General features: G+C 35.4%; 1 protein-coding gene across 4 annotated transcripts in view; it reads right to left on the minus strand.

Annotated features, from left to right (window-relative positions):
- Positions 1 to 2,626: 2,626 nt before the first annotated feature.
- The window catches only part of SLTM (SAFB like transcription modulator), a 41,986-nt gene continuing 21,767 nt past the window's right edge, over positions 2,627 to 22,845 (minus strand). For 2 of the 4 annotated variants that reach the window (XM_057722564.1, XM_057722567.1), the window contains exons 6-21: positions 21,795 to 21,822; positions 20,000 to 20,468; positions 19,330 to 19,379; positions 17,068 to 17,186; positions 15,006 to 15,155; positions 14,676 to 14,779; positions 14,411 to 14,577; positions 13,856 to 13,941; positions 13,473 to 13,636; positions 10,911 to 11,091; positions 10,045 to 10,169; positions 8,783 to 8,953; positions 7,938 to 8,249; positions 7,688 to 7,832; positions 5,525 to 5,685; positions 2,627 to 3,693 (exon numbers count right to left, since the gene is read on the minus strand). In XM_057722564.1, the coding sequence (XP_057578547.1) occupies positions 3,585 to 3,693; positions 5,525 to 5,685; positions 7,688 to 7,832; positions 7,938 to 8,249; positions 8,783 to 8,953; positions 10,045 to 10,169; positions 10,911 to 11,091; positions 13,473 to 13,636; positions 13,856 to 13,941; positions 14,411 to 14,577; positions 14,676 to 14,779; positions 15,006 to 15,155; positions 17,068 to 17,186; positions 19,330 to 19,379; positions 20,000 to 20,468; positions 21,795 to 21,822 (2,541 nt within the window). In that variant the 3' untranslated portion in view covers positions 2,627 to 3,584. The remainder of the gene's footprint in view (positions 3,694 to 5,524; positions 5,686 to 7,687; positions 7,833 to 7,937; positions 8,250 to 8,782; positions 8,954 to 10,044; positions 10,170 to 10,910; positions 11,092 to 13,472; positions 13,637 to 13,855; positions 13,942 to 14,410; positions 14,578 to 14,675; positions 14,780 to 15,005; positions 15,156 to 17,067; positions 17,187 to 19,329; positions 19,380 to 19,999; positions 20,469 to 21,794; positions 21,823 to 22,845) is intronic. The other 2 variants (XM_057722568.1, XM_057722566.1) reach the window with 2 other exon arrangements.

The raw sequence follows: 22,845 nt of genomic DNA on the forward strand, positions 1-22,845 counted from the left end.
CAATGCAATTTCAAGATAAAGCCCAGATCCCCACTCCAATCCCTATTCCTACCAGACTGCAGCCCCTAAGCCCCTTCTACAAAAACTCTGAATTCTCCATATATTTATTCGACAAATATTGAGTAGCTACTAAGTGCCAGGTGCTCAGGATATGGCAGTGAAAACAAAACAAAACCAAAAAACAGACAGACAAAAATTGCTGCCCTCTTAAAGCTAAAATCCAAGTTGGAAGAAACAAATGATAAATGTCAGATGGGAAAGGGGAGGGAGAATACTGAGGGTGGGCTAAGAGTATGGCAGCTTTAAATGTAATACCAGGGAAGGCATCACTGAGAAAACATTTTCACAAAGACTTGAAGTGAGATATAGGGGAAGTGCATTCTAGAGCAACGAATCAACGCAAAAGGCCAGAGATGGGATGCTGTATTCAAGAAACAGGAAGAAGCCAATGTGACGGAAACAAAGTAAGCAAGAAGAGTAGAAGGAAATGAGGTGAGAGAAGTAGTGTAACTCCAAAGACTCTGGATTTATTCCAAGGGAGATGAGGTGATACTTGAAGGTTTAAAACAGAGTAGAGAAAAATATATGCCGTTTGGTGGTATAGTATAAGATAAAGGTAATTGGTACAGAATACACAGGTGAAAATTAACTGTTTGGAACCTGTTAAGCCTGGTTAAAAGGGCTAAGTATAACAGAGAGAGAACGGAAAGATAGCTTATTTTGCAGGATGCACTTAAGGATTTCAGAAAAAAATTTGTTTCAGGTAAAAATAAGCAGTATTTGTTGACTGATGTAGTTTAGGTGATGTAGGAAAGAGAATTTTATGGATGGCAGCCTTACTGACTTTGAAGATAGTGACTAAACATTTGTGAGGATTAGCTAGTTTGTGGGGGGTAACAACATGTTAAGTTAGAGGCACCAAGAGGAAAGCTAATTAAGCACTGTTGGAGGTATTGGGAAAGACTCATCTTGAGGTAAGGAGATGGATTAGATGAGATTTTAAAAGAATGCAAAAGTAACTTGACATCTTCACAGTAAGGTTTCAATAAATGTTGAATTGTTGGAACAGGCTTATGTATGGAGGAACTGAGTCAAGTGACAGTCTAGCAAGGGATACAAATACAGGCAAGAAGGGTTTCTAAAATTTTCTATGAAACTCTGAAGTTTTTTTCTTTTGAAATTATTTTTGTCATGTGTAGTTTCTGACTTCAGTGTCTTGCCCAAGCTTATTAAGACTGGCTCTTTCTTGACCCACTGTAAGCTGTCTGTTACTCCTGTATCACTGAAACCCTTCTACATTATGCTAAAACATTTTTGGATTGTTCAACAAGTATATGAAGAGTAAAAAAACTTCCTCCTTTCCCTTGGTTTTGGGGAACCCATCTTCCTTTATAAAATCTCTAAAATTGGTTTTCACTACTAATCCTTAGCCAGCTAGATCTCTATCTAACTGGTGTCCCTGAACCCTGAGGGCTACTCCCAGACTCAATGCCAAAATTTCACAATGTGGCTTTGTTGGTTTTGAGAATGCTATACCCTGGCAACCTGAGGAAAAAATAACTACCTACCAGTCTGTGGACTGTCGAACCATTCAGTGTAGGTATAGAGAAGATTACGACAAATCAAAGATCTAATATTTAAGAGATAAATTCTCACATCCCCATCTGAAAAAATAGGTAGGACAATAACTGTTACAGCTAGTAGGATTCTTTCGCGTATTAGGCAAAAATGCTTAAAAATGCTTAAAATGCTTAGTACACTGCCCAGCACATAAAGTGCTCAGCAAATCCTAGCAACTGTGTGATCCCTTGTGGTAAGCATAGCTCCACTCTACAAATGAGGAAAAAGACCAAAAGTGACATAAAGACTCAAAGTCACAAAGAGAGGCAGAGCAGAAGTTAGTTCACTCCAATACATACTAAGGCGTCTCTTGTGCCATTCTACAAAGTGTGATGGGGATCAGGAAATGAAGAAGTAGACCCCTACACACACACACACCCACACACACACCCACTTGCTCCCACAGTTGTAGAGTTACAAAGGGAAGAAAGGAGTATGAAATCCAGAACAATACAAAAAGTGCCAGTTCCCCAAAGAGTCAAAGACGAGGGTACCCTGGCTACCCACAGCACTCAGAAGTCTGAGCCATCTCATGAGCACAGCCATATCCACCCAGGGACATTTATTTATAAGAACTTCTATAAAGACTCCTTCTCAAATCAAAAGGTGGCCTCAGAACAATCCCTTGGCATCCATCTTTTACTTTGTATGAGCATACAGACTGCTGAGTTTTCCAAGAATCTAGACCATTCGAATTACTCATCAGTGATTTATATGAAGGAATATGGAAGGCTTTAAGAGGTGGTATTCTCAATTTACCTTGAAGGATTTTCCTGGAAAAGTGCCTTAAAAAAAAAAAAAGGCTGTAAGATTAGTGCTTAAGTTTCCAACACTTCAACAGAGTGTGCTACCCAGCTACTGAGGTAAATAGTGAAAGTTAGACTTATTTTCTAGCAACAAAAACCAAAAGACTGTCATTAAGGCTCTAAACCTAGTCAGTTACTCACAGTAAGGAAAAGGGCTGGAGGACTAACACCTAAAAAGCTGGAGACAAAGACACATACACTTCCAGGTGTGGATTTTTATTTTCACAAAGAGACAACAATGCCTTCCCACATACAAGTATTTACAAAACCCAACTGATTCACCAATCTAGAACCCGGGTTTTTTTTTTCCACTTCTCAACATAGTTGGGAATATGGAAACATTAATACCCACACAATTCCCAGAGATGGAATTTATCCATCAAACAGTGCAGATTACCTAAAAGTGCACTTACCTGCACAACTCAGTCTAAGAACCTCAGTGATACAAACCTCATGGCCAAGGTTTCGTTAATCTATTTGGTTTCATACCATGCAAACCTGAACAAGGGTGCTGCTACACTAAACTGAAAAATCGGTTCTCGTTTTACAATTAAAAAGGTTCTCAACGCTTTAGCAACTATACAGAATATGAAGGTTTATTTCAAAAAAGAGTACATTTTTTAAAACCAGGATACACAGATGCACTTAATGTAACAGTACCTTCTGCAAAAATAGGTTACATAATACTCAGAAATGCAAGGAACAATCTTATTCTCTAAAAATTAAACAGCAGACTTTTTAAGCTTAAACAGCCTTCAAAATGGAGGCTGAAAATGCTTGGTGACAAGAAGTAACTCTAGAGCCTGACACCACAGAGCTAATGCTGGAAATTAAACTATTACCACACACCTGCAAACTACTCTTTATAGTCACACAGCGTTAAACAAAATGGTCTTGATTCCTATCTTTTCAAATGTGTCTCGGTGCTGCAAGAAAAAAAGTTGAATGATACACAAAACTATTAAAAGTTACAACAGAACTATTTAAACATCTTCTCCAAAATTGAGAAAAGCAATCATGTTAAATTTTAAAAAAAGAGAAAAAAAGGAAAAGTCTGACAACTCTCAAGCAAGTCAGAAGTCCTCTTCATAAGTAGTCAAGTAAAGTTTACAGGAGATTTCAATAAATTATCTTGAAACCATGGCAGAGAGCTAATCTTCAGAATCGTCGTGGAGGTCCACCCTTAAATGGCTTAAATCCGGAGCCACTTCCTCTCGGCATGGAATTGCCACTGATCTGTACAATTCTATTAATTGGGGATGCGTTACTGAAAAAGGTTTAAAAGAAAAAATGTCAGAACAAAAGAACAAATAATTATAGCTAATACCTAAAAAGTGATTATCATTTAACAGACACTGTTCTTTGTCCTTTACCCATATAAAATAATTTATTCTTTTCAACAGTCCTGTGAGGTATTTACCATTACTAACCCCACTCTCCTGATGAAGACAGATCTGGAAGTTAAGTAACTTGCCCAAGATCACAATGGTGGTCTGATAATAAATGGTGGTGTCAGGATTTCAACTCAGGCAGCCTCATGTCAGAGCCTCTGCCTCTGAGTAAGCCCTTTAATGGTCTGTGCATGAATGGGCTGCAGTGGTTCTCAGAGTGCGACCCCCAGATCTGCAGCATCAGCATCAACTAGGAACCTGAACCTCTGAACTATAGGACATCATTCAAGAAATATTTCTGGAATTTCTTTTATAATGCAACATAGTTGGTACAAATGAATAATACAGGAATAAACACCCACCCCAAAACCCTGTAAAAAATTTGAGAGAGAAAAACCCATGGTGAAATGGTTTAAGTAGGATAAAACCAGATTACAGAAAGGTTTGGATGCCAGGCTGAGGAATCTGGATTAGATCCTGTAACCTAAAGAAGCTGTCTGTAGTTTTGGAGCAAGTCCCAACAGTTTAAATTTAGAAATAATGTGAAAAATGGAGGAGAGAAAAGACTCATTTGGGAAGATCTGATAGAAGCTGAAATAAGGAAGAAGATAAAGGAACCACAAATATTTTTTTTAACTGAACCATACTTAGAAATTTATGCTGAGAATGAAGAAAGATAAAGATGAGGCCCATGTTTTTCCATTCTGGCAATGGCAAATTAAAAGCTGGAGACAACAACTGAAACATAAAGATTTGAAACAGGAGAGGAATGAGTTTGCTTATGACCCTGAATTTATGGAGACATCCAAGCATTTACATGCAGATCACAATATAAAACTAAGAATAGTGTCTAAAATCCAACCATGTGAAGCAGCCAATAAAGTAAATTAAAAAGGTAGAAAAGAAAATTATGGCACATTAGAAAACAGAGGAATGTTTTAAAAAGGAAAAGCAAGGAGCCCCAGAACTAAAAAAATAAAGGCATCTATATATATCAAGAAAAAATGTTATTGGTGACCTTTAAAAACCAAGGACAGAATGAGTGATGAGGTTGTGCAGGCACAAGTATAGTAAACACTCACTTAAGTTTGATGGTAGAAGCAACCAAGAGAATAGTAGTAACTGGATCACTGAGCCAAGCCACTGTCTCTTCCAAGACAGATGAATGGGAAAGAAAAAGTCATGGAAGAGACATAGGGAGGCCTAAGACTTGCCAGCTGAAGGGCCACAATGGATGTTGGTATGAAGAAAAAACAAAGTTTACCTCCTAGCATCTGAACAGGCTTTGGGACAAAAGTCCAGAAATTCTGCTAGAGCTATTTGAAAAGGAAGGAAGCAGAACATACTTTCAGCTTCTTCTTTCTTTCTAGGAATTTTCAGAATGATGGTAAACAAGAAGACGGTTCCAATATGAAATTAATATTCATTATCTACTCGATTCTGACATACATACCTACCTGTATCGAGATCGATGTGCCAAAATGCCAATCAATTAACTTACAATGAGGAGTATTAACTAACAAATTAACATCAGCGGCCCTGCATATAATCTCCTGGAGACTTTGAGTTAATATCAGGAAATATCTGGGCAGACCTAGAGTTGTTACTAGTTGCAATTCAATCTCTCAGAAACTATAATGACCTTTAAGGAAAGGAAAAAGGTTTGGTTGCATGCTGGCAGAAAGTCTTAACTGATTAACTACTTACCTTGTATGTTGGGTTATCATGCCTGCTCCCGTCCGGCCATCACCCATTCGCCTCGCATCATGATAGCCAGGCCCCTGAGAAGGTGGACCATGCCATTCTTTCCTTGGTCCACTTGTGTCTCGTCCATGGCGTTCGACCACATGTCGTTCTTCAGGATAGTGCTAAAGAATAATGTATTAAAAGAAAAGTCAGCGAGGGAGGGAGGGAATATGGGGATATGTGTATAAAAACAGATGATTGAACTTGGTGTACCCCCCCCAAAAAATAATAAATAAATAAATAAATAAATAAATAAAATTAAAAAAAGAAAAAGAAAAAAGAAAAGTCAGGACAGCCTCAGCCTCAGGCCAATTTACTTATAGTGTACGTTTAACGTCAGAAGGAAATAAGATGTCTGAGAAGATGAAAGAATGAATAATATGAGAAAAGGTTTCCATTTACTTTGAACTGAGAAGCTTATCAGGCTTCAGGCTATAAAAGGTAGAAAGACAGAAAATGATTCAACACTTATTTCTCTACCTTCTAGCATCCATCTACTTTTTTGACCCTTGACTATTTCTGGATCTATATATAATGCCTGAATCTATATATATGTAAGAAGGTATACTGAGAGATCAAAACAAATCAAGATGGGGTATATGATCAACATGCAAATACCACACATAAACAGGAGCTGTCATCTTATTTTATACAGTACTATACTTAGTGCTATAGCTCTCACAAAGTCTTACATCCATGACTAGGAAAAAAAAAGAACAGTGAACATAAAGAAACGAAAGCAGAGAACTAAGGATCTAAGGGGGAAAAAGTAATAAGTTATGATACTTAACCTACAGAAATCTGAAAGCGCCCTACACAGATATACTACTGTCAGAACAGCTTATAAGACCAACACCATGAAAACCAAATTTCCAAGGGAGGAAAGGATCTCTTCCCTCAGGATACCTTTGGCAAAAAGGGTATCTGAATGCAGGAGGGCTAGCCTATGAGACTGCCTTAAATTTTACTCTAAATAAGGCAGAATATCTGGATTATGTAACAAATCTTAAATATTCTATTCAGGGTAGATAGCTCAGTGAATTGATCTATTGAACATTTCTACTTACTAGAAACATTAAACTTATAAATCCCAGCAAGGCCCAAATCTGTTTCAAAAATGCTTTGTATGAAATGGAAAACACATAGCTGTATTAACCAGAACACCAAGAGATTAAAAAATTTTCTGGTAAAAAATGTTACAAAACCTAGTATGTATTTAAATACAAAACAGAGCACTAGAATACAGGTTGATGGATGGATACACACATACACACACACTTCAGAATTCTTTTTGTATGTAATTTAAGAGAATATTCTATCTCCACTGTCAACCCATATTATACCAGTATTTCATCACAAAATGCTTTCATATCAAGTAAAAGGTTTTGCTCATTTGAATTGCTGAGATGTCCTCTGTCGAGGTTCATTAACTTATTAATACAAAATATTCAAGTCAATAAAGTGTCACAAGAGTAAAAAGCAATTAAAAAATACAAAATATTCCACTTACCTACCTTTAAAAATAAAAGAGCAAAAAAGAGACAAGTGTTTTATTTCAGTTCTACACTTTAAGCTACTTAATAAAGTGGGAGAAAGGAGAGAATATTATTTGAAAAAAAAGAAAAAAGGAAAAGGTGAAAGGAAAACAAGAAGTAGGGGCCCAAGATTTCCCATCCAGTTTGAAAGCTTCAATTTCTTAAAAAAGAAATAAAGCCAAAGTCATCATTAGGAAGGCTCATCGACCAAATATAACAATTCTCAGATTTCAACAGGAAGTTGAATGAAAATTTCAGGACTATAATCATTTCATGAGGTATGTAAGTCAAATCATTATGTTGTACACCTTAAACTTACACAGTTCTTTCTGCATGTCAATTATATCTCAATAAAACTGGAAGAAACAAAAATTTGAGAGCTAGTATCCTGCTTCTCTGGACTACTGTGTTCAACTACTGACTTGAAAATACAAGAAGCACTAAGATCTTCCAAAAGAAACGAGACTCTCAATCATTCTTACCTAACTAGTTAGGGCCACACCCAAATGATACTATAGATACAATGTGTCTCATAAGTCCCCTAAATTTATTTCTGAAGAGTTGACAATAAACCTTCATAAGCATTTACCTGTGCTCCACTTCCTCGGTCTGTGATTACTCCTCGGTCTCCCTCTCTGTTTCCATAGCCTGAAGCATTACTGCGATTCCCAGGGGGAGCCCCTCTCACACTGTGCCCTGATACTTCTCTCCCAGATCTTTCTGGCCTTTCAACTCTGTTAAACAAAATCCAAAAACATATACCATCAAACTCATATAGCTTTTTTTGAAAAAACCCAAATATACCACCACTAGCTAGTCATTAGAAACTATGCAAATACCTTGCTTCCCGTTTGTCACTGGACATGCCTCCTTCACTTTTCCAGGAGGTTGGTCTAGATGGATTGGGCCCGCCCTCTCGAGGATGTCTAGGGTGAGTGATATCAGGCCTGTCATGAATGATCACTGTTCTCCTCTCATCTCGTTCCCCTCGAACTTCTCGCCTGTCTGTTTCTCTAAGTTCATTTCTTGGTGGAGGCTCATTTCTTCTGGAATCACTGAAATTTTTGGGATACCTTTCAAAACCTGGATCTTCTCTTCGTGTAGAAGGACGTGTTTTTTTCCCTTCACTCTGACCAACAAAACGTTCTCGCCTGTTATCCAAAACAAAGAACACAGGTCCTAGAAGTACTTACTTGGCTTTATTCTTAACTTTATTTGCATAACCTACAATAATAACACATTCTTTAAACATTAACTTAGGGCAAAATGACCAAAATGGCCACAATTATTGATTATAATAACCTATATTCTTTTAAATTGAGCTAAATGTATAGCACGAAGGCTGGTTTTTTGCCATGTAAGGGAAATCACATCAAATACTCAAGTTATTACTAACCTGAAAGATACTTACTGTTCTTCACAACTGAGGCACATCCAAAGTTAACAGTACTCCCTCTTAGTTTTAAAGGTTAAGAAGATAAAACCAACCTACTTAACCACGTTATGGTGGCTGATAAAACTAATTTTGAATACTGAATCACATAAACAAATATAAAAACCAAACATATGATTTGTTCTGAACACTCAGTTATGACCTGTACTTCTTAAGATTTTAATAGAGAGGCAAACTATCAGTAACAAGGCTCATATACCAAATACAGCACTTTTCAACGTATCTGTTTACCTTTCAAAAGAGGAAGACTGTATTGATGAACTCTCAGGAAACCTGCCCCTCTCTCGGTGATCAAAGTCATTAAATCTATTCTGTTGGCGAGAGTAGTCAGATCCATGGCTGAATCGTGCATCTGTATCTAGAGACAACTTTTTATTCTCGCTCCAGTAAGGATCATCTCGCCTTAAAGAGAAATATTTGCTTGTTTATATAAATTAGTTTTACAACACTCAAACAACACTTGCTTGGAGTCACACATACCACATGCTAGGAACTGTGGATACAGAGGGCTAAGACAAAACATTGTTACAAGAACAAGCTAGCAAAAAATTAAGTTAGATGAAGCCATATAGTATTAGAGGAATTTCACAGGAAAGAAAATACTTGAAAAATTGTTTGTTTTCAAATTACTAAAGAGAAAACACAAGGTAAATACTTGAGGACTTTCCTGGTGGTACAGTGGTTAAGCCAATGCAGGGGACACAGGCCTGAGCCCTGGTCCGGGAAGATCCCACATGCCACGGAGCAACTAAGCCCGTGCACCACAACTACTGAGCCTGTGCTCTAGAGCCTGAGAGCCACAACTACTGAGGCCTGCGCGCCTAAAGCCCATGCTCCGCAACAAGAGAAGCTACCACACTGAGAAGGCCTGTGCACCACAGTGAACAGTAGCCCCCCGTACTCTGCAGCTAGAGAAAGCCCTCGCGTAGCAATGAAGACCTAACACAGCCAAAAATTAATTAATTAATTATTTTAAAAAAGATAAATACTTGAAACCATTTTATAATAAAATTCTAACCAGGAGTATACAACCTTTTCGGTTATACTTAAGTTCGGAACAGTTAGAGCACTTAAGTCGCAAACACAACTCATTCACTCCACTTATTTCTCAACACAAACAACTAAATCTCACAGAATTTATAATAAGAAAATTAAAAGTCTTCCCAAATTTATGACTTTAATTTCTGTACTATCTGCACTACCCTGTAAGAATTTTCAAAATGGGTCTGAGTTTGAGAGCCATCACTGAAGTCTACCATGTATTTCCAATCACAGGGGAAAACCATTTGCATTAGGAAGGGAAACGGAAAGAAGAGCAGACTCTTCTACTTGACAATGCACTGGATCCAATTCAATACTGCAATCATTCCCATCCCTGTAGATCATGACCTTTTATTCCAGTGATGAGTGCCTATACTTTCTACTTATAGAGTTAGTCTTAGCTTGAAAGAAGTAAGATAGCAAGTAACTGTTAAAAAAAAGCAAGCAACTACCTATGATCTACATCACGTGGACGTTTCAAAGAATTCCTTTTTTCTTGTTCATAACGAAGCTGCTGCTGCTGCCTTCTCAGTTCCTCTCGTTCTCGAGCAATACGTTCAGCTTCCTTACGTCGTTCCTTCAGACAACACAGAAGGAAGAACCAACCAATGCAAAATGAAAACATAAGGTAAGTATACATGCAACCTTGTTTTAATCCTGTCATTAAGAAACCATCATAGGCAAGCACCAGGCAAAACACACACCTGGGACAAATAAACAAATCTGACTTCAGTAATTAGCAATCTAAGCTATGACTATTGTTTTGCAACATTAAAATTAACAGAGATTGGGTGTTGAAAGCTGGCAAATTTTTTAAATTTGGAAGGTCAGATTTAGTTTAATAATTTGAAACAAAAGCACCTAAAGGGAATTGGAAATAGAATTCTTAATATGTATGAAGACTAAGTGCCTTAAAACCCTGGATACAATTCTGCAAAGAGAGGCATTATTTCCTTCCAGCCTTGGGAAATCATTCCCACTATAATATGTAAGGAAATAGTTATTATTTTCTAAGAATGGGATGGTGACAGAGCCTGGATTACAACTACTCTGGACTCATAGTCCTATGCTCAGACTATTACGCTGCCATGATATTGCAGAGCTCAAGTTATTACCAATTGGCTAGAACAAAGTCATGACTAAACGTATTTTTAACTAGCACCTAATTCACTGTTATCTTTCAGGGACACTTAATAAATGCTCATTAGCTAAATTTATTCTATAGAAGCTTTACAACATGTAAAGCAAATTTTAGGGCAAAAATCACAGGGTTTGAAAAAGGTCAGTTATTTAAGATGAAAAGATTTTCTGACTGCACCTGTTCAATACGAATGCGTTCCCTTTCCAAGCGTTCGCGTTCCATTCTCTCTCTCTCTAGTTTTTGCCTTTCAATTTCTAGGCGCTCTCTCTCTCTCTGTAAGCGTTCCCGTTCTTCCCGTTCACGAATTATTCTAATGCGTTCTCGCTCTCGACGCTCTCTTTCTGCAATCTCTCTTCGTCTAACAAAAATCAGTATTTAGAAATACTTAAATTATGCTAGCACTGTGTGAAAGAGAATAGCTTTTGAATTTGTATTTTTCCTTGAGGTTGGCAATTTTAAACTTCAACTTATTCTAAGTAGTTTTAATGTAATTGGAAAGAGAACTCAAAATAAAACTTTAAACAGATTTCAATACTGTCACTTATTTATTAAGACTGTCAACTGAACAGCTGAATTTTATAGAGTAGTTGCCTCTTAGATGATTCCAGTTTAAATAAAAATCCCACTATAATAGCCCATTAATTAATCAACACTTTTAAAAGGAGATATTCTACATACATGAATTTACAAAACTACAACCTCTGTTTCTGATAGGAAAATGGGATATATTCTATCTCCTTAAATGAGGTAGGCCTTATTTTTGATGACTTGGGATCATAACCATCAGCCTGAATTAGAGCAAATGCTGTACGTGATAAATGGTTGCCCGCTAGGCCTCTTTTGGAGTGTTCACAGCCCGTAACAGATGGCTCCAAGTAACATGCTTCTTTGATTCAGGAGGTACTTCAAATGTTTGTTCAACTAAATTATCATATTAAGACTTAACAGTTTTTTTTTTAATCATTTCCTCACTTTATTAAGGCACCTACTGTATTTCGTCTATCAGCATGTCTTCCCCTAGTAACCCAACGGTTCTCAATGGTTCAGTACTGCCCCCATGGAAATCTGAGGGGCATTTTTAATGATCACAATGACCATGGGGCTTTACCAGCAATTAGCGAAAGGGACCAAGGATTCTAAATACCTTTAGATGCATGGAATTGTCACGATAGTCCTGCATAACAAAAAAACTGTCCAACACTCCTAATACCTTTCAAATGCCATAACGGACATTCATATCATCAAAACAAAATCACCTCTAGAAAAAAAAGAATCTGGCTCTAGAACTTAACTCTTTTTTAATAAATGCTAGGTTCATTTGCTTTGGCGTAGTTTTATGTACACTAAAATTTCCAGGAATGCAACTTCATATAAGTAAGAGGGAAAATTATACTTGAGAACATCACCAAGAGTTGTCCACCATTTCAGAAATCATGTCATATCGTCAACAACACTCCTGGTATTTGACTCACCAGTACGACAAACCAGTATCAATCTGTGTTTGTAGCTGTCACATTCTCACTGAGTCTTAAGAGGGGTGCAAACATCTGACTACCTCATTAGATCTTCTAGAGAGTCATGCCTAAACATTCAAATCTGGAATATACGCTTCACTATAAATTATTTTTCCTTCATATTAGAGTTAAGGCTTTATATTGATTTTTTTTGTATATCAGTATAGGTAAGTATGTATCAATTTCACTTCAGGTAAGTAAAGAAGGTGCTGCAACTTTTTTTTTTTAAAACTATGAAAAGGGTGCTGGTCTAATGGGTTTGAGAAGTGCTGCCTAATAACTCCCACTCTCACGCTCCTCTCAACTTGTGGTCATCTAAACAGGAAGCTAAGCATATTGAGACTTTATTAAAAAAAAAAGGTTCTGAATAATGCAAGTATTATTTCCTTTTAGTAAACTGTGCGGCAATCATAGTATTATTTAAGTTGCTAAAAGTATCTCTGGTAGTTCCTAGCACTCTTGTGAATGAATAGATGAAATTTCATAAGTGACCACTTGACAGTATAGTTTAATATCTGGAAATGTTTATTATGAAACACTTTCACAAGAATATTTTAAGTGGCATCCAAAAATTGATATATGAAAGCAAACTGGCACTCATGATGAACTGTTGAGATATTGCCACTAAAAATAGAAATGTTTTGTTCTCGTTTTATTTTAAAGAGAATGCCTGCTTTGGGACAGAGCTTGGACACAATAAGGTTCCCAGGGTAAACCTGCCTTCACTTGGGCTCCAATTCAAAGTACAATAAATTTTTCCTAAAATGTCAACACATTATTTGACCACTATAGTACTTACATTGAGACTATCATCTCAAAATCAATTTTTCCTTTAAAGTCATGTTTTTTATGGCGGCAGCTCTGGAGTAGAGGAAAGAGCATTGGACTTGGAGTCAGAAGACTTGGGTCTGAGTCCCGACTCTGCCACTCATTAGCCATGTGGCATTGGAAGAGTCATTTAGCCTCTCTGGGCCTCCATTTTTTTCACTTACATAATGGGCATAACTAACCTTACAGAACTGTCAAGATAGAGATAATAGATGGATAGGTATTTTGTAAATTGTAAAATACTATGCAAACTTAAGAAATCATTAGGTTTTACTGCAGTTCTTAAAAGTGACAAATATCTTTCTACAGAAATACAATTTCCAGAAATCTGGTTTTTAACTAGTGTTAAAGATGTACCTATAGTTAAGGACAAGTATAAAATAGACTCTTTTCCTACCTTCGAAGTTCCATTGCTCGTCGCAATCTTTCAAAACGAACTAAATGTTCTCTCAATCTTTGCTCCTTCATCTTTTCAAAAGGCAAGATGTCTTTCCTCCTGTAGTCTTTGTCCCTTTTTTTATCTAAGCTAGCTCTCTCCTTTTCCTTGCTTCTTCCATGAATCTACAGAAAAATATATATATATATCTCTCTCTCAACAGGACTAGAAGTTAAAATAATTTTGATTTTTCAAGTTGATCATTTAAAAAGCTTAAATGAGTAATGACATTCCCTTTTTCTTAGGTTTTCTAGCATAGCAGTATGCAAAATGGTTAGAGATACTGAATTATCTTCTTTTGGAAACAGGTGGAATAGTATACAACATCCCTCTCAGAGACTTACTTTCTCATATCTTCCTCTTCTTGATGGCCTACAATGATCTCCTTTAGTTTGGTCTAGTATTACCATATGTCCTGGACTCTTTGAACCTAAGAGAAAAAAAAATTAGATAAGCAAACGTCTAAAAATATTTCAGTAAAAAAGAAAAATATAATGTAAAAATGCTGAATTCTTAGACAACAAAATATTCACAAACCAATACATGAAATATAAAATTTACTCTATGAGAACTTAAATGTAAAGAGTTTTTAAAGCTCTATCAGCTAACATAAATACTTTCAGAGATACCCAAAGATCAATTACATAGCTATTACTCAATGACTGCTTTCAGTCAGCCCAGATTTAACAGTAAATGGACTTAGGTGGAAGAAGACATCTGTTTCCTAAGAGTGGAAAAGGAGACAATCAGTCCTATTAGACCCCCTTTCCTACCAGTGACACCTAATAATGAAGTTTAAATATTTATCTGGATTATAATCTCAAGTTTCCCCTTCCACTATAAAAATTAAGTTGTACAATGCATTAGAAAGGGACTGAGAAGAAAGATACATAGCATACTTATTCGTTTCTTTTCTTCGCTTTTTTTAATCGATTCTGAAGTTTGGCCACTTGATCCATTATCATTCTTCTCATCTTTACCTTCTATTTTCTTAGTATCCTTGCTTTCTTTTTTTTCAGCTTTCTCAGACGACCTTTTCTCTTCTTTTTTGACTGAGGCTTGTGTCCTGACCATACCACCCCACACGAGAAAACAACAAAATGAGGACTACTTCATCAGTGTACCAAAAAAGTCTACATGCTTATCAACAAAATACATCCTTACTTGCTACTTCTATCACTCATGTTTTTTTTGTCTCCAGAACTTCTTGAACTACTCTTTTCATCATTTTCTTTCTTCAATTCTTTCTTAGAAGGATCACCTTTAACCTGAAAGGTTTAAACAGAAAAAAATATGTTTTAAAGTTACATTTTTATGTTTGTAAAAAGTATGTTCATGGTAGAAAATTTGGAAAACAAAAGTAAAAAAATAAAAATGAATATATAAATATAAAAATCATTCCTAATTCTACCCTCTACCAGTATAACATCTTTAAACTGAGAATTACTAGCCCTCAAAGTAACCTCCCATTTATAAACAGTTAAGCAAGCTTACTTTTTCAACAGAAATTAGCTGTCCATGCAGCTCAGTGCGATGAAGATGTGCAATACATCTGGACACCTCTGTGCTTGAAGACATAGTTACAATGCCATAGCACTTGGCCCCTGGACTTCGGGCATTTGTGACTACCTTTGCACTGAGAACCTGTAAAATGAGATTATACTTTAGAAAGTTTTACAACTTTACAACCACACACATTTTTAAATAGATTAAACTTCAGAATGGAAACTATTCAAATTAAAGGATATGTTCAGGATGTATAAATTCAGGATAGAGGATAAATTTAGGACATATATTATTCTGTGATCAGCATCTACCCTGCCTATAAGTACTTAGTAAATATTCAGGGGAACAATTTTAAATGTCAAAAAGCAATTTAACCTACTTTTAGTTTTTTCTTTTTATTTTTTTCAAATACACTTGCAAAACAGTCAGTCACGTCAATGAAATAATGGCACAATTAACGAAGGCGAAGAAATAATATCTTCAATTAGATTTGGGCCAAAAGTTCCCTATCAAAGGCCCACCCTGAATCTCTTAAAGACATTAAAACAAAAAGGGTAAGTTCCTAGAAAGTGTCTAGGTAAATGTTAACACTTGTCCATAATGAGTCTTCCAAAAATAAAGAATGTGTCACATGTAAAAAAGCAGCCTTAAAAATACACCCTTAAAAACACACTCTGAAAAGACACACTTTATACATCTATGTACTTCTAAAATGTATACCAATATAAAAGTGACAAATAATTTCAATTCTATAAAATGAATAGCCAAGAGAGACAAGGCAGGGATGGGTGAGTGAGAAGAGAAGTGAGAGACAACAATCTAGTGCTGAACAAATAGGAACAGACACAATGTTAGGAAGAGGTCTGTAAGGAATTTAGGAGGTTGTACGGTGTGGGTGGCTAGAAACTATCAGCTTTTACCTCAACTCTGGGAAGGCTGACTTGCCCCAACAACAATTTAATTTTTAAGCCCAAAATCCTTGTTATAAGTACGTGGCTTTCTAATATAGTTTTAGTCTTACTAAATGCCAACATCAAAATATTGTTTTTATAGTTCTAACAATAAATTGTTGAAAATAGAACCAAAAATATACCACAGCTGATCATGGGACCACAACTCTCAGTGTTCTGTATCTGACATCTACAAGAACATCCTTAAGGTACAGGCAACTGTCTAATTAAAAGAAGAAAAAAAAACAACTCCTAAAATCAATAGGATAGATTTCTGTAACACTCATTAATGGCTATTTACCGATAATGGTCATTAATTTAATAAATATTTGAAAGCCTACCATGTGTACATAAAGAATGGTAGATAAGATCTCTGCTATCAAAGTTTACAGCAGAGTAGGTTACATATGATATATCGATATACTGAAAACTAAAATGTAAAGCAGAAAATACTGAGTGCCTTAAAGGGTGCAGATAAACTGCAACTTAATTCAATAGCTATTAACTGAATATTCAATTCATTTCATTATTGACTATTCTTCTCTTCTGTTAGGTATCCCCTTATATGCCAGAAAAACTTCTGATGAACCAACCACAGTAAAGCCTCCCCTTTTGCTCTCTAACACCCTGCACTCTTCCTTTAAAGCACATATCAAAACTTCTGATTAAGTGTCTTTCACCAGTTTTACATTTTTCTCCATCACTGTACTGGAATTTGTGTAATGACAAGGACCACATCAGTTTTGGGGTCTTTTTCCCCCATATTCTATATCCCCTTGCCTAATAATAGTCTATTTTCCAGATGACCAGAGCAGCCTCAGCAATTCTAAGTCCAAGAAATATCATGATGAATGTGATGAATTAAACTCAGTCCTGGGCTTAAATGGGCTTAAACTATGAGCTCTTAATAAAAGATTCCCAGGGCTCAGAGTGAGATTACATGATGAAACTCACCATTACCACAGCACTTAATAATTATGCCTATAACAGTCTTAAGAGAGATAAGAAACTAGATTTTACATATACTGTTTTGAATACAACCTCTATTTAATATGGAGACACTAGAAAGATGGATAAAAAGGTAAAAAGAATGTATGTACCTTTCCATATTTGCCAAAGAGGTTCTTCAAATCAGCAGCTTTGGTATTAGAAGAAAGTCCACTAACCCAGATATTTTTAGTTGAGCTTCCACTGCTACCACTAGTACTACTTGTACTTCCTAGAAGAGATTCAATATAAGTTTAAGTATCTCAACTGGAATTTTTTTTTTTTTACAAATTAGGGCCATATTCTTCCAAAATTATAAAATCCTCTAATTTTAATAGTATGACTTTATTGTATCAAAATCCTACACATCTGCTATTATTAAAATCAAACACAATAGGATAATACAAACATGTCTGAACATTTGTACATTTCCTACTGCACCAGTTTTAAGACAAAGTGGGTAAAAAAAGTCAATTACATGTCTTGGAGTTTTGCTGTTAAGTTCAATAATTTATACTCAACCACTGAACACAGGCAACCAGGAAGTAGTCACCTAGGAATGTAAAGACTGCTTAATTACCTACGTCTGTGGTGGGCTGCAGATCCTGAGAAACTGGGAGCGCAAAGGGAAGAGTCAAACAAAGGGATAAACTGTTTTCAAGAATTCAAAGGTTTAATAACAAAGACTAGCCAACCACAGTTTATCGTCATTCTCTATCAGAGAAAGGGTAAGAGAAAGTGGGAATTATATGCAGCTTGATAACTGATTTAAAAAAAAAATCTTCTAAAATGAATTACAAAAATAAGATGCAAGATCTCAAAATCCTTTAAGTAAATGGTTACACGAATTATTTCTGCACTCTTTCCATACACAAATTATGGTTTCATACAGATAAATGCCATTTCATGAATACAGTCCTGGTCAGTCACCCTTCAGTGCTTTACTTCAAATGTGCTATTATAAAAAAGCAATTTTCATTCATTTGACTTTATTTGGAAAACAATTCTTACCCACTTTAAGAGAAAGAGTAAGCAAACAAAAGTAACAATTTTTATAACTTCACATTATTAAATGTAGAGGGTAAAATGTTTAATGCTTTGAAAATTACAAGCCACAAGTTTCGGCTGAAGAACTACTGTCAGTGTACTTATGAGGAGACAACACATGCCTGACTCAAATATTTTAAATATTAATGGATGCTGCATTTCTGTTCTTAAGAAATATACTTATCAAGAGATCTGCGATAAAATGTTAACTAAAGGTTTGTGTATCTTTTTTATTTTACCAGTAACATCTGGGCCATGTAATTCTCTAACTACAGAAAAAAATTTTAATGGTAGGAAAAAGTTAACATTTAATTAAGACTACACTAAGCTTCTAAATTTAAAGGACAACATTTAATAGATTTATTATATCTTACCCATTAACCAAAACTGTAAGGGATGTGGGTAATGCAATTAATTGTCAATTACTAAATCAATCACTAAAATTTCTAATGATTAAAATATACCAACAAAATATACTGAATAAAATATAAGGGACACATAACATTCCTTTTTTAGGCACTCAAGATGAATTTTCAGAATCTGTAGTACCTAAATGGTGTTATTTTTCCCTTGCGTTTTTTTAGGACACAAGAAATATTTTTCAAGCACACAGCATATACAATATAACATTAAAGCATATGACCAGGAGATAACCAGAGACTTCCCAGTAACAAAAAGTAATCAAATAACTCACTTTTAAGCTTACAAAAATTTAAAATAAAACTACTTTCCTACATAAAACTCTCATCAACGCAAAACAAGTCAATGAGGAAGTAAATTCTGAAGAATTAAAATGCTGCATAACTGGCTATATTAAGAGAAGTGTGCCCTGATTTAAAGAATCAAGAAAGTAAAACCAAATGTTAGAGACTGACTTTCCTTCAGCTCCACAAATACAGAGAAATAATATTTGTACCACATTTCCTACTAGACAGAACAGGGAAAAGACCGTGGTGGTATACAGGGGTTACAAGTGACTGCAATCAAATACTTCTGAAATTATAATATAAGAAAATGAAATATATCTGTTATATGAATATTCAGTACAGATGCTTAGAACACAATGTAAAAAACACAAACCAAATATATTTTAAGCAAATTCATACCAGTTTACAAATTAAGTAATTAAGAAAGTAATGCCTTCAATCACACTGAGAATTTGATGTAATCTAACTCCACTGTTTACAAAAAGGCCATCAAAAAATTTTTAGTATGTCAATTTTTAAGGACTAAATGTCAAAGGACACCCTGGGCAATTATTACTTTTTAATGAAAATATGCAATTTATCACTGAAAAAAAATTTTTTTTAGGAAAAAAAATCCATTACCTTTGTCATCTTTGGATGATGTCTTGCTGTCTTTAGATTCCTTTGAAGAGCTAAAGAAGCAAATCACCAGAAGAAAATTGAAAAACAAAACAAAACAAAAACAAAAGAACAAAAATCGAACGGCTTGATATTGACTATATTGCAAACTAGTGCTATTCATACAAATTAATAATTCCAAAGGCCTAGATTAGGTTATTTGAATAAATGATTCCCTTAGGATTCTTGCACTGATTTTCCCCAAGATGCCTGAAGATCTAGATTTTCTGACAATTCTATTCAGTGGATATATGGCCATCTTCTCCAGATTTCAGGACTGGGACTTGACTTCATTTTGTGTTCTTAGGACTGATAGTTGTTCATTAACCATCATCACAAGGATTTTTAAAAATAAAACACAAAAAAATTGTGAATTTGAAAAAAAAAAAACAAAAAACAACAAAAAAACCAAATATATGCTGACAATTCGACAATGCAATCAGTAGGACACACTGCATATTACGAAGATCTTGAAATTTTTTTTTTAAAGTAACTTATGACGGTCAAAAATATTATAGGCAGGATCATAAGTACTAATTACTGTACACGGTCTTGAAGCCACCCCCTTAATGTAGAGTGATCTTATTGAATGCTGGAATTCAGTATCGTAAAGAACTGACATAGAAAAACAAACCTCTTTGCTTGACCAGAGGCCCCAGTAGACGAGGGCCCTTTCTTCAAAGTATCCTTTTCTTTGTCTCCAGATTCTGCTTTCTTAGAACTTTCTCTGGCTTCCTTCTCGACAGGATCACCCTTCACGCAGTCTTCCTTCTTACCATCTTTATGGTTCGCATTCATCTCATAATCCTTGCTTTCCTTCTCGGGGCTCTGTGCAATGACGTCCTGCCCATCTTTTGGCTTACTTGCTTCAGAATCTGTAATTTTCACATTTTTACCTGTTTCTAGGAGGTCATCACCATCAAAATCCAGAGTGATGGCATCTTCAGCCTGGATTGTGACCGAGATGTTGTCATCCTCAGCTTCTTTCACAGTCGCATTAGCTTCCATCTCTTCATGAGCTGTGTGATCAGCCTCAGCTAGGTTCCCTTCTGAAGGAAGAGGTTTAGATACTTCTTGTGTACCATCACCAGAACCTGCTATATCTAAGAGGATTTAACAGGAATAAATATGGCAAAACAAGAAGTTTAAACAATTTCATATTCATTAGCTAGAATAGGACCTAGAAAATATAAAGCCAGTTATTAGCACTGATGGAAGGTTAGGAAGAAAAACACAAGGGTATCAACTAACATAAACAATCCTTTACCCAGGATCACTTATTCTTCATGGAAAAAAAATGATCTCTAAATACAAATACCAAACAACAAGAGTGAGGAAATGGTTCCATCCTGAAGATATGAGCTCTTCATTTCTGGTTATAAGTTAATGGCATATGGAAGATTTTTTTCCTCCATGAGAGTGACAAATGTGCAGATTTGTTATTCAATGTTCAAATTATCTTGGGATTTAACCCTTGTGACCTTCAGAACTCCCATGGTGACGTCTTGAAAGGTCATCACAGTCTGAGGATACCAATTGGGTCTTCAAAGTATTCAGGGCCTCATCTTTTTCACTCTTCTTATTCAATTCTTGAGTAGTCCAGATCGTATGGAAAACTGCTACAAGAGGCTCCAAAGATGGCCTGCTCCATAACGTTTGGGAAAGTGGTTCTTTCCAGGCTTCATCCTGTCCAGTCAGTCCTGCAATTACTATTTTCAAAGATGTCTTGCATTCCCCCAAATAGAAAGGCTTCAGGCATCTGAGATTTTCAGTCGGTAGCTTTACTTCATCCTTGCTTCTAGGTTTTTAATTCCCTGTTCCATGTCCTTTCTAGTCCAAAGAAGGAGGATCCTTTGATGTCTTTCCAAGAACTCTTCCATAACCTCATACTGACCATATATATTGCTACTGATGTCCCTGTAATTGTATTGGATGAGACAGTTCTCCTAAACTACTGAAACCGTCAGAAGACTGTGTGAAATTTCTCTAAGCAGCAAACAAAAAGTCAGTCTCCTGGTAACCCAACATTTTTAGGACTAGCTGTAAAATTAATTATCCATTACACACTAGGACTCCCAATAAGCACGTATGAGTTACTGCAGTGCCAGTCTTAAGGATGTCATCAACTTACCGTATGCCAGAAATTATTTTTAAAAATAAAATTTAAATTGGGTTAAATAAAAAGTGGCATTGTCCACTACAGTAACTGATATGTACCATTAAGTTAGAACATATCTTTAAAGTGTTAAAAAGAAAATTAAAACTAATTGAAAATAAAATCAAGGTGCTAACTTAATTTACTAAATTGATAAATTTGAAAACAGAGTCATTTCAAAAATAAGATTTCAAATAATGAATGCTTTATTTTCACATAATTTACTATTTTTCTAAATGTCGCCAATTTTTAAACTACTTAGCATCAGACATACCTTTCTCATTTTCTTCTTCCTCACCATCCTGAAATTCAAAGAATAATCAAATGTAAAATGAATTCACTTAAAACTGGATTTCAGTAATAGTACAAGATCTATCAGGTTAAACTGTTGAATAATTTAATAATATTAATTAGAGACACCTATCACTAACAAATACAAGCTATTCCAATCAGAACCCAACTAAAACATGTTTACAGAAATGTAGTATATGTCTGGTACACATGATTTTAGACAAGAAAACAGGCAAATCTATCAATGATTATATCAACAATGAACTGGATTATTTAGTTTCACTAATCAAAACTAGTTTAAGTAACCCGCATCTTACTCATATCAAAAGCCTCTAGGAATTCCCTGTCAGTCCAGTGGTTAGGACTCAGTGCTTTCACTGCCAGACCTGGGTTCAATCCCTGGTATGGGAACTAAGATTTCACAAGCCTCAAGGCGCAGCCCCCCACTCCCCACAAAGATGCAAAAAGCTGCCAATGAAAAGCCTGCCCTGATTATTTTACATGACTCAGTTCAAAGGTACTCTTAGGACATACTATTCAAAATGTACCAGAAAATATAACATGAAAACATATACTTTTTCAAGGGATGGAATGCACATTAATAAACAAAACAATAAACGAAAAACACTTCCTTTTTAGGCATCTCAGAAGTAAGAAGAATGACTACAAGAGTAGTTGCAAATTCTTCATTCCTTTTTATCTGTTAAAAATGAATTTATAAGCTGTCTCATATACACTGGTTCACATAATTCAGCTACTTTAAAAATGGTATTTGTGCTACAAGTAATCAAAACAAGTAACAATTTTTTAATGATTAATTTTAATTTTAAAATACCTAATACTTTAATTTTAAAATATGTGACTTCACATAATCTAAAATTATGCATGGGATGGTGTGAAAATAGGAATATCACAAAGGGGAAAATCTTTATTCACTCTACACGGAGCATATACTACAAAAATAACTGAAGTAATTATAGTAAGATAGAAACAACATTTCCCAAAATTAAAGATCATAACAAATAAGCTAGTAA

Source organism: Hippopotamus amphibius, chromosome 2 (genome assembly GCF_030028045.1).
Source record: "Hippopotamus amphibius kiboko isolate mHipAmp2 chromosome 2, mHipAmp2.hap2, whole genome shotgun sequence".
Lineage (NCBI taxonomy): Eukaryota > Metazoa > Chordata > Mammalia > Artiodactyla > Hippopotamidae > Hippopotamus > Hippopotamus amphibius.